Source organism: Balaenoptera physalus (genome assembly GCF_965194825.1).
Source record: "Balaenoptera physalus genome assembly, chromosome: 3".
NCBI classification, from domain to species: Eukaryota; Metazoa; Chordata; class Mammalia; order Artiodactyla; family Balaenopteridae; genus Balaenoptera; species Balaenoptera physalus.
In genome coordinates, this window is record NC_138890.1 from 128,206,803 (window position 1) to 128,219,023 (window position 12,221).

Sequence of the window (12,221 nt, forward strand, 5' to 3'; positions counted from 1 at the left end):
AATTTCAAATAAAATCAGCCACTTTAAAAAATAAAAGTTGTTCTATAAATCAATACTACCTAAAATAGAACAATAATGATAAAATAATGAGTTCTCAAATAAAATTTAGGATCACAAAACTGAATCAAAGAACTTTAAGGGTTATTTCGAAAACTATGTTCTTACACTGCTCTCTGAGATAGTACTGCGCTTACCTTCAAAATAAAGTTAGAATTAAAATTACTACTCTATGATGTTACTAAGGATTCTATACGTAATGAAGAACAGACCTGGGTAGATCAATTTGCAAAGGGCAGATCTACCAGACTAACCGTGTTACTAAAGTGTACAAAAAGCTGATGTGAAAGGAAGCAGAATACCTATTATTCATTTATAAGTTCAGAACATTATTAAGAAAAATGTTATCGTATTTTTCTATAACACCAATGATATATTCAAGGCTTAAAAAAGTAGAAGTGAAAGAGGGGGAAAGACAAATTGTTACGTTCTACCAAAAGGTTATCATTATTCTAAGTGAAGAAAATACATTTTCCATGTATTTAGGATACTGCTTAGCAGTCTCATTTCATGGGAGAAATATTTCCAGAGGTATATTCACAATTGAAAACTTCACTAGGACACTAGATAATGGGGAAAGAAAGGAATGGTATTAAGAGCTTTAAAAAAAAAAATCAAATAGTTTTTTAGCTCATAGTCCTTGGAATTTGCTAATCCAATTTCCCCCTCATTTCTCAGATGAGGAAATGATTCTCAAGAGACAAGGTGACTTCCTCAAGGTCATCATTAACAACACAAACAGGACTAGAATTCAGGTTTTATGAACTCTTGGATATTGTCCTTTCCTCTACACTAGTGCTAGGGAAATGACATCTAGCATAAAAACAAAGTAAAATGGATTAAACTCAAACACAGTTTAAAAGAAGGCTGTCTGTCAGAGCCGTGCTTAGCTATACACCTAGGATGAAGCCCTTGAGGATCAATGTGGGATAATTCAAGGAGTGAATATCATGAGTAGACTAATGATAGCCAACACCTACAAAGTAATTATTAGGTGTTCAGCATTATCTATCTCATGACCATTTTATATATTAATTTATTTATTCTATTTTTGAGGTAGAGAGTGCTGTTGTTCTCAATTGCGAATGAGGACAGAAAGTACAATGAAGTTAATAACTGGTGAGGTCAGGAGACTAGAGCAGATTCCAAGAGAAAAAGGAGAAAAAGTTTATTTAAGTAACTATTTTATATTCACGTGTCAAAGTATTTAAAAATTCATGATTATAATTAATTTTAGAGGTAAGATATTTTAGATGTTTCCTATTTTTTGTTCCTTTTTCTTATCAGACTCCTGTAGAGAGAGTTATGGTTTTCAAAACAATTTAGCAGTTAATTTAAAGGCATTCTTATAAAGGCTTGTAATGATTTCAAAATCATTATAAGATCCATGAAATAGGGAATAAAGAAATTTCAATAAATCTCAAAACAGAAGAATTAGCATTACAATTTAAATAAGGTTTGAGGGTCACATGGTTCCTGTAAGTAAAGGAGTAAACCCTCTGTTAAGACAAGAAACAATTATTTCAGATCAAAAGTTAAACTCAACTTCCTGTACTATGAATGCAATTTATCTGTTTTAGTATTATACCTCAAATTTCAAAACTCAGTTATCTTACATTAAGTCTGCAACAGGGTCAGGCGAATGGATGGATGGATGGATGGATGGATGGATGGATGGATGGATGAATGGAAGGAAGGAAGGAAGGAAGAATGGACCACCACATATTTTGAAACCTCCAGAATATAATGACGATATATGGTTTTCCCAGATTTTAGAAGCTACTTTTGTAACTTACCATCTTTTTTCTCTTATCCTGTTCTGTGGGTGGCTCTTCATCTTCTGTTACTTTTGGTTCTTCAAGATGAGACATTAACATACAGCTGCAGTTTTTAAAAAAATGTTTTAAATAAATTAAAAAGTCTACAATATACTAAAAACAAACCTCAAAATACTGAGAACAATAATGCTTCTATGTACCAATATGTGAGGAATAGCTAGATAAATTAGATGTATAATTAAAAAGTTTAATTATGAAAAGATATCTCACTTTTAAAAGGATCACACCAAAGAAAACTTAGAGCATTTTGCTTCAGTATTTAGGTAATAAATTGTAAGAAATTTATTTATAGGCAACTTTTGAACCATAAATCACTTGACAAAGCAAGGTATACCTTTTATACCTTTCTAAAAAATGATACTTACAAACACTTAAAATTAATACTTCTTTTACCACTAATCTTCATATGTCTAATTATTTATGTTTCATAACAGTAACAGAAATTTAAATAGTAACATCATTAAAACACTATTAATTATGTAACAATCTACTTCGTGCTCCAAATTACATTACTATGCTATGAGGAACCTGTCCCTGATAGCACTTGTACCAGCAGGACAGTTATAAATCATTTTATTTTGATTATCTGCACTACTGCTCTTCACCATTAGCAGAAATAATAGAAATATAGCTTCCTATTCAGTCAACATTGGTTCCAGGGAGACAAGATATGAATATTGTCTAGTGAATCAAGCTGATAGAACAAATGTCACTGTTCCTAATTTAGAATAGAATTCAGTAATTTATCAGAGTCATAGGTTCTTAACCAATAAACTGTGGCAAAGAAAGCTTCGCTTCTCTTATGTTTTGTGGCAAGTACAGGAGAAGGACACTTCCTGACTCAGCCATGTGAATAACTTTTGATTCAGGGTTTAAGATAAGTGCTGACACCAGAAACCTGATCAGGCTCACTCTTGCAGGGGACATGAATGTCCTTTTATCCTTAATCCCCCACCATTAAAAAAATAATTTCTGGAACAACTGTCTCTGATGAGTCAGTACACCTGTGGGATCAAACAGTAAGAACCTTAAACTGGAAATCAGAAGCCCTGAAAAACAGCAAGAGCTCAATCTCTAACTCACTTCATGGCTTTAACCTCTTGGAACTGCAATGCTTTCGTCCACCATGATATACAGTTGACTCTTCAACAACATGGGTTTGAACTGCAGGGGTCTAGTTATATGCAGATTTTTTTCAATAGTAAATACTACAGTACTACACGATCCCTCGTTGGTTGAATCCAAGGACGTGGAACCAGAGGAACTGTGGGTATGATGACCAACTATAAGGTATACTTAGGTTTTCAAATTCAAAGAGGGTGGGTGCCCCAATCCCCGAGTTGTTCAAGGTCAACTATAAAATGATATAGCACAACTAGTTGGCCAAGGAACTCTGGCACAAAGTTGGAAAATTATGACATTATTATCTCAACCCAAAAGGTATTTAATAAACTAAAACGTTTAGAAAAAGTCTAGATCCCAGTTTGTATTTTAGAACTGAATAATAAGATGGAGTTCCTTCACTTAAGCTATTTTAAGTCTGCTGCAGACTTGAATTTTAACTGCAATAGATCTGGATCTCCATGGAAGTATGCTTTGTACTGCATCAAATCCCTTCACTACATTCCAAAATCTGTCAACTTACTTGTATAGTAAAAAACTCTCTGTTCTCCCTTCCCTAAGTTAAAAGATTTATCACACTAATAATAAAGTATATTCTGGATATAAATATACACACTTTTTCCCCAGAGAGCAGGATATTTTTACTTTGCAATTCTGCAAATTGCATTCATTTGGGTCTCTGAAAGGTAGAAAGTGGAAAAAAACAAACAAAAAAATTGAATTGAAAAGCCCAAAGCTGAAATTCTCTCCTGCAAGAGAATCTCCAATTAAAAGTCAAATCTTGGGGACTTCCCTGGTGGTCCAATGGTTAAGAACCTGCCTTCCAAGGCAGGGGATGTGGGTTCGATCCCTGGTCGGGGAACTAAGATCCAACCTGTCACGGGGCAACTAAGCCCTAGTGCCCGTGCACCACAACTACTGAGCTGCGTGCTCTGGAGCCCAGGCACCACGAGAGAGGAGCCCACGTGCCGCAATGAAGCGCTCGCGTGCCGCAACTAAGACCCGACAAAAGCCATAAATAAATAAATAAATACATACATACATACATAAATAGATGTCAAATCTCATTTTGTTGACAAAGATTAAAGATAGGGAATCATGTTTTACATAAAAAGCATGGTGAGAATTAACAGAATTCTAGTAAGCTAAAATGTGTGCGCTGTGAATGTAGTAATAGTAATAAAATAATAATAACAACAGTTTAAAATAGGGACAATTAACATGTGAGCATAGGCAGCCACCCTCACATCCTACTCTCGTCCACTGAATACATCCAGGCACTCTAGTCTGCTAACTCGGAATCTTTCCCAACAAGAAACTCCAACCAGCCAAACACAACCAACAGTGTTAGCATGCAACATGAAATCTTTTAAATTATTTCTGGTTTAAAGGTACACCTTTCATTTAATCTATACAAACCCACTTCTTAAGGTTTTAATAAAACTAGAACTGACATTATTCCATTGGTCTCTGCAGTGGACACTTAGGGTGCCTACATAATCGCCCTCCTTCCTAACAGAGCCCTGAACTTGTCGGTTATCCTCCTCTTGCATGTCACCATATGCTTCAGAAAAAGCTGATCTGAGCCCCAGGTGCCAGTGGCTCAGTAAGCAATCATGGCAATCCTATTCCCTTAGTTAATGACTGCTTTCAACAGGAGCATGTTTAAGAAATTCTAGCCAATTAGACATGAAGGGAAGTCTGATGAAATGACTTCTAGAAAAGTGTCCTATGATGTTAAAAAGACATAAGGAAAAAGAAGATTACTTGCTGGCACTGGCATTGTCATGAACTGTAATGCCTAGAAGTACTTTCTGACGATTAGAGAAAGTAGCCTGCATATGAAGTTAATGTGTTGAGGGGATAGAGTAGAAAGAACCTGGTCTTTAAAGATATAGTGAGGTCACAAGTAGCTAATCCTAGAGCCTCTTACCTGCAGTTGTTTTGTTGTAAGGGATAACAAATTTTTTATTGTTAAAGACAGCTGACTCAGGGTTTCTCTTACTTGCAGCTGAAAAATCCTTTTAGTCCTTTATATAAATATCTTATCAAAAATTCATTTCTGGGCTCAGGCCAAGAAACAGTCTCCCTCTCTTGATACACCTACTTCCCTCTACATGAAAATAGGAACTAGGTAATTCCTAATGTTTCTCTTTGCCCTGGTAGTTAGCAAGATCAGGGCTGTTTTACATCTAGATGCCACATGTTTCGCCATTCAACCTTGTTTAAATTCCTTCAATCCTGTGTTAATAGTTTTCAGTCATAATGAGCATGAGCTTTTCTTATTCACTGCCTCAAATCCTTCTATGACCACTAGACTGAAAACAAGCAACTAACTAAAGGTTGTATATTAGCAGTATAGACAAAGTGCCACAAAGGAACAGAGAAGGATGCAATGAATTCTTCCTGAGAATATGGAAAGGAATCTTAGAGGTAGGTATTTGCAAAGAAGGGCAAAGCTAAGGGTGTGACATGCCAAGAAGAAGAAATGTTGAGTCAAGCCATGTGTATAAAAGAAATGGCACATTTGGGGAAGAAGGAAGAATCTAGGGAGGAAGAGACAAGGCTAATAATGTAAACTGAGGATCAGCAAAGAATACCGCCCCATCAACTTTATAAGAAACTGGGCTTTTAATTTTAAGAAATGGAGCAGAATGGATCAGAAGGGTAAAATGGGAGAGAGACGCCAAGGAGATCACTGAGACCAACATAAGTTAGGATAATATACAGGGGATAATTTAGAGTCAAGGAACCAAGGCTGCTTCTGATATCCTCTATTCCATTCTGAAGAGCTATCTGGTGGGTTAATGTATCAAGTGAAGGGAGAAAAATGCTTATAAAAGCCTAAATTTTATTTTTGTTTAAAAAAAAAAAAGCTATATCCTTGATGGCTGGTATGTTTTATACTCTCTAACTATAAAAAACACAATTTATGAATCTTTTTCAAATAAATTTTAGTGGCTCTAAGCTTCCTGAAATGCTGGCTAAATCCTTTCTTCCTTATTACTTCCCAAATTTTGGCAATAGGTTGTCAATCTCACCTCCCTTTGTGCCTGAAAACAATGTATAATTTAAGGAAAAAAAGGGAAGCCACTCTAACCAAAGACAAGCAGAAGGCAAATTACAGGTGTTATTAATATATTTTCCTGGTTTAATAAAATAAGAACTCTACTAAAATACAAACATATAAAGAAACTCACGCAAAAAGATGAAACTAGACCACACACCATACACAAAAATTAACTCAAAATGAATCAAAGACTTGAACATAAGACCTGAAACAATAAAACTCCTAGGAGAAAACATAAGTGGTTAGCTCCTTGACATTGATCTTGGTGATGATTTTTTGGATCTGCTCCAAAAGCAAAGGCAACAAAAACAAACAAGTGGGACTACATCAAACCAAAAGGAAATCATCAAAAAAATGAAAAGGCAACTTACTGGATGAGAGAAAATATTTGTAAATCATGTATTTGATAAGGGGTTAATATCCAAAATATATAAAAATAATTCAATTCAATACCCAAAACATCAAACAATCTGATTAAAAAACAGGCAGAGAATCTGCACAGACATTTTTCCAAATAAGACATACAGACAGCCAACAGACATATGAAAGATCTCAACATCACCAATCATTAGGGAGATGAAAATCAAAAACACAATGAGATATCACCTCACACCTGTTAGAATGGCTAGCCTCAAAAAGACAAGAGATAACAAATGTTGGCAAGGATTGTGGAGAAAAGGGAACCCTTGTACATTACTGGCAGAAATGTAAATTGCTGCAGCCACTGTGGAAAATAGTATGGAGGCTCCTCCAAAAATCAAAAACAGGACTACTACATAAATCAGCAATTCCACTTTTGGGCATTTATCTGAAGAAAAACACTAATTCAAACAGATATATGCACCTCCCAGATCTGGGAGACCAGATAATGGTCTCCCAGTCAGTCTGTTGTGCTTACATCCAACATTTTCCTTTTACAAACCAAAACTTCCCTCATGGCTGAGTGTGGCATATTGAGTCAAAAGACCTTGGTTCTAGTCCTGACTCTTCCACTAATTTGCTGTGTCACTGCACTTTTCTGAGCTTCTGTAGCCTATCTTTTAAATAATGAAACTACACTAGATAATTTCTAAACTTTATTTCTAACAACTTCCTGACTCTCATCGCTTCCAGTTAACACACTATGCCTTTTCTTTCTCTGACACTCTATTAAAGCACAATCTGGAATTCTACTGTTTTGTGTGCTTTGTTCAAAACATATATCGTTGTCTTTACACATTACTAGTGTTTTCATGGTGCTATTGTTAGACACACCCTCCCCCTAACCAAATTATATACTCCAAAGAAGACAGGGAACATTTGAATATAACCTAAATATTTCACAAATAGTTGTAAACTTTGTCGCATATTATGTATGTAAGCACAATATTTATAGTCATGTGCTATAATCCCTACATTAACTTTTTAAAAATTGCCTACACACATAAAATGGTTTGTTATTTTGGGTTTGTAATCACAAAAGTTTGAGGTTTCCACATCATCTGAACTCCTATGTTCCTGAAAGCTAAGTTACACACCAGAAACATTTTGTTTATACATGTTAAACATGTTATACATGTTTCAACTACATATATCTACTTTCCATATTTTTCAACAAAGTATGATTCGAATGGCAATCTTTCTCATTTGCTATAGATGGTTTTATAAAAAGCAAGGAAAATAGGCTAAGTACATTACTGAGAAGTCAAGCAGTATGGAATCTCATGAAGCCTTGCTTATCATTATATGAAACATGCCTTAAATTAATAGCAATATTAAGAAAGATATGATAATTCTATTATAAATAACAGGATATAATGATAAAAATTTTTTTCACATTAATAGTTATATAAATGTGAGATTATCAGCATTCCTGATAACATAATTTTAACTAATCTCCCAAAGAATACACAGTTGACCCTTGAACAACACGGATTTGAACATGTGTAGATTTTTTCAATAAATTCGTATTACAGTGCTACACATATTACAGTACTACACAACCTGTGGTTGGTTGAATCCATAAATGTGGAATCGCAGATACAGAGAGGGTCAACTGTAAAGTTATATGTGGAGTTTCAACTGTGCAGAGGGTTGGCGTCCCTAACCCCCATGTTGTTCAATAATCAACTGTAATTTTAACTACTCTCTTTTGGAAGTAGTCAAGTACCATATGACCCTCTAATATCTTAAAGGTGCCAGTGATGCTTCAACCAGTCAAATACAAATATAGGATGCTAATCCATTCCCCTTTCTCCATAACTCGCCTGAAGGGCAGGGGAACATTGTTAGTGGAAAAAAAGAACATACTATTCAAAATATCTTAAAAGAGAAATGTATATGTTAAAATACACTTGGAATTTTTTTAAAAACCTAATGTCAAATCATAAAATGATGATTAGACCAAAGAAGTCCAATTGAGAATTTCACTATAACAAAACTAAGCTTATCTCAAGATCAAACAATATTATAAGCAAAGTAACAAAAATATTTTTCTTTTATAAAGACAAAATTTAAAAGTTGCCATACCATGCTTATATGGTTATAGTAAACAAAAATAATGCAGGATATAATTAATTACTCCCCAAGTCAAAGTGCAATTAATTAAATGATCCACCTACTCTTTATAAGTTCCCGTTTCAGGATCTTCTGTCATAACATCATGTAGGCCCTCCACTGAGATGTTTATAATCCCACAGAATTTATCTTGGATAACACTAGAATAAAAGGAGAGCAAAACAGGTTAAAATGGAGTATTTCAACAGGTAATTCTTTTTTTTCCTCTTAATTATCCTCTTGAACATGAAGAGAAATTTTAGTCTGAAAGTACAAAAGAAACTTTCAAAATGTATTTCTTAAAGCAGAAATTGTACTTTGCATATTACATTAAAATTTTCTTCACTAGATTACCAGTATGTTTAAATACTTAGGTGGGTAGATCAGATGGGAAAGAGATGCTTTAATATTCTTTAATTTACTATAATAGTCTTGTGTTAATGTCATAACTAAAAGAATAAAGGTACAAAATTTTGAATATCAAGTCTCTACTCCTGAGGAAAAAGACAAGCAATAGACTGGGAAAAAATATCTGTAAAACATAAATCTGATGAAGAGCTTGGCGCTGAAAACTCAGATGACAACACAATTTAAAAATGGACAAAAATTTGAACAGATACTTCACCAAAGAAGATAATACAGATGGCATATGAGCACTTGAAAAAATGCTCAATATCATTCGTCATCAGAGAAATGCAAATTAAAACTGTAACGAAATTTTTTTTTTTGGCCGCACCATTCGGCTTGCTCGGGATCTTGGTTCCCCGACAAGGGATTGAACCCGGGCCCTTGCAGTGAAAGTGCCAAGTCCTAACCACTGGACTGCCAGGGAATTCCCTGTAATGAGATTTTAATAAAAAGTAAAATTAAGAAGACTGACAATACCAAGTGCTGGCAAGGGTGAAAAACAACAGGACCTCTCATACATTGCCAGTAAGAATAAAAAATGACACATTCATTTTGGAAAACACATTGGCAGTTTTTATAAAGTTAACACTCCACACAACTAAGCAATCCCATTCCTGGGTATTTACCCAAGACCAAAACAAGTATTCTCAGATCTGTATGTAAATATTTATGGTAGTTTCACTGATAATCCAAAACTGCAAAGATCCTAATGTCTACCAACTAACAAAAGGATAAACTGTGGGACATTTATCCAATGGAATAATCAGCAATAAAAAGGAACAAACTACGGATACATGCAACAACCTGAATAAATCCCAAAAACATTACACTGAGAAAAACAAAAGATTCGAAAGGCTATATATTGTATGACTCCATTTATGTGACTTTCTGGAAAGGCAAAATTATTTAATCAGTGGTTGCCAGGCAAAGGGACACAAGGGATCTTTTGGGGGTGATGGTTATGTTCTGTATCTTGAGTGTGGAAGTGTTATACACTGTGTACATTTGCCAGAACTGTATGCTTAAAAGAGGTTTTACTGTATGTGAACTATACCTTAATAAGCCTAACTTTTAAAAAGTAGAAGTATATAACCATTTACTGGCACACAAAATTATGCTAAAAATAACTGAATAAATTATAACTCATCTCCAGGGAACTAATAGTATCATTCCTGCAAGGGACATACTGTGTTTCTCATACTGCATTAACATGCATAATTAAGTTTTAAAATGTTCAGTAAAGTAGTTCCCAAAGTCAACACAGTTTGGGTCATGTTCCCACCTTTGTAAAGTCAAAACCTTTTGTCTGTACTTTCAAGTGTGATCAGGTTTTAGAGAACTAAATCACCAGATGGGCAAAATAACCAATAGTTGTTATCATTCTGTTACATTTTAATGTGTATGTAACAACCTATTGCAAGAGTATATATTTTTGATATCGCTATATATCCTTCGCATAAGAATTTTAAAAATCTCTCAAGAAAGAAACACACATACAGTCTGCCTTATTTGGTTTAGCGAGAAACACCTTAGAAAAAGGTACTGGAGCCAACAGGCACATCAAAAGCTGCTCAACATCGTAATTATTAGAGAAATACAAATCAAAACTACAATGAGGTATCACCTCACATCAGTCAGAATGGCCATCATCAAAAAAGCTACAAACAATAAATGCTGGAGAGGGTGTGGAGAAAAGGGAACCCTCCTACACTGTTGGTGGGAATGTAAGTTGGTGCAACCACTATGGAGAGCAGTATGGAGGTTCCTTAAAAAACTAAAAACAGAGCTACCATATGACCCAGCAATCCCACTCCTGGGCATATATCCAGAAAAGATGAAAACTCTAATCCAAAAAAATATTTGCACCCTAATGTTCACAGCAACACTATTCACAATAGCCAAGACACAGACACAACCTAAATGTTTCATCTGCAGTTGAATGGATAAAGAAGATGTGGTACATATATATACAATGGAATATTACTTAGCCATAAAAAAGAATGAAATAATGCTATTTGCAGCAACATGGATGGACCTGGAGACTGTCATACTATGTGAAGTAGGGTAAACAGAAAAAGACAAATATTACATGATATCACTTAATATGTGGAATCTAAAAAAATGATACAAAGGAACTTATTTACAAAGCAGAAATAGAGGGAATTCCCTGATGGCGCAGTGGTTAAGAATCCGCCTGCCAATGCAGGAGACACGGGTTCGAGCCCTGGTCTGGGAAAATCCCACATGCCACAGAGCAACCAAGCCTGTGCTCCACAACTACTGAGCCTGCGCTCTAGAGCCCGTGAGCCACAACTACTGAGCCTGCATGCCACAACTACTGAAGCCTGTGTGCCTAGGGCCCGTGCTCTGCAACAAAGAGAAGCCACCACAATGAGAAGCCCACGCACCGCAACGAGGAGTAGCCCCCACTCGCCACAACTAGCGAAAGCCCATGTGCAGCAACAAAGACCCAATGCAGCCAAAAATAAAAAATAAATAAAATTTTTTTAAAAATTAAAAAAAAAAACCCAGAAATAGACTCACAGACATAGAAAACAAACTTATGGGTACCAAAGGGGAAAGGGGGGTAAGGATAAATTAGGGATTTGGGATTAACAGATACACACGACTATATATAAAATAGATAAACAACAAGGACCTACTGTACAGCACAGGGAACTATATTCAATATCCTGTAATAACCTATAACGGAAAAGAATCTGAAAAAGAGTATATATATATATATATATATATATATATATATATAAAAAAACTGAATCACTTTGCTGTATACCTGAAACACTGTAAATTACCTATATGTCATATTTTTAAAAGTCATATTAAAGAAAATGATTTTTAAAAAGCATTGGAAACCAAGATTGTGCACTAAAAGTTCAGCCACTCTCTCATTTCTCTAAGTGTTGGTCTTCTTGTCTGTAAAGTGAAGATTGGACTCGGGGATGGCAGATGCATGGCGGGGAATACAGCCATTTTCCCTTCCCACTGCAGAGTTAATTCGCCCCTAATCCATCATAGCAAGCTAAGGCAGGCAGGGCCTGACATTCCTTTTTAACAGAGCAGCATTCTGGATAGCTATCAACAACTGATCTCAATTAGTTGAAAAAGACAAAAGCCCTGTATTCTATAGCTTCCAAGGCTCTTTACCAGGCCTTTATGTCAATATTATTTAG

The 12,221-nt window shown here is 35.1% G+C and overlaps 1 protein-coding gene across 6 annotated transcripts in view; it reads right to left on the reverse strand.

Moving 5' to 3' along the window:
• Positions 1–12,221, reverse strand: part of IPO11 (importin 11) — a 239,983-nt gene that overhangs the window by 66,268 nt on the left and 161,494 nt on the right. For all 6 annotated transcript variants that reach the window (XM_082457116.1, XM_082457118.1, XM_082457119.1 and 3 more), the window contains 2 exons: positions 8,688–8,783; positions 1,854–1,938 (listed from right to left, as the gene is read on the reverse strand). In XM_082457116.1, coding sequence (XP_082313242.1) covers positions 1,854–1,938; positions 8,688–8,783 — 181 coding nt within the window. Of the gene's footprint in view, positions 1–1,853; positions 1,939–8,687; positions 8,784–12,221 lie in introns of those variants that run through there.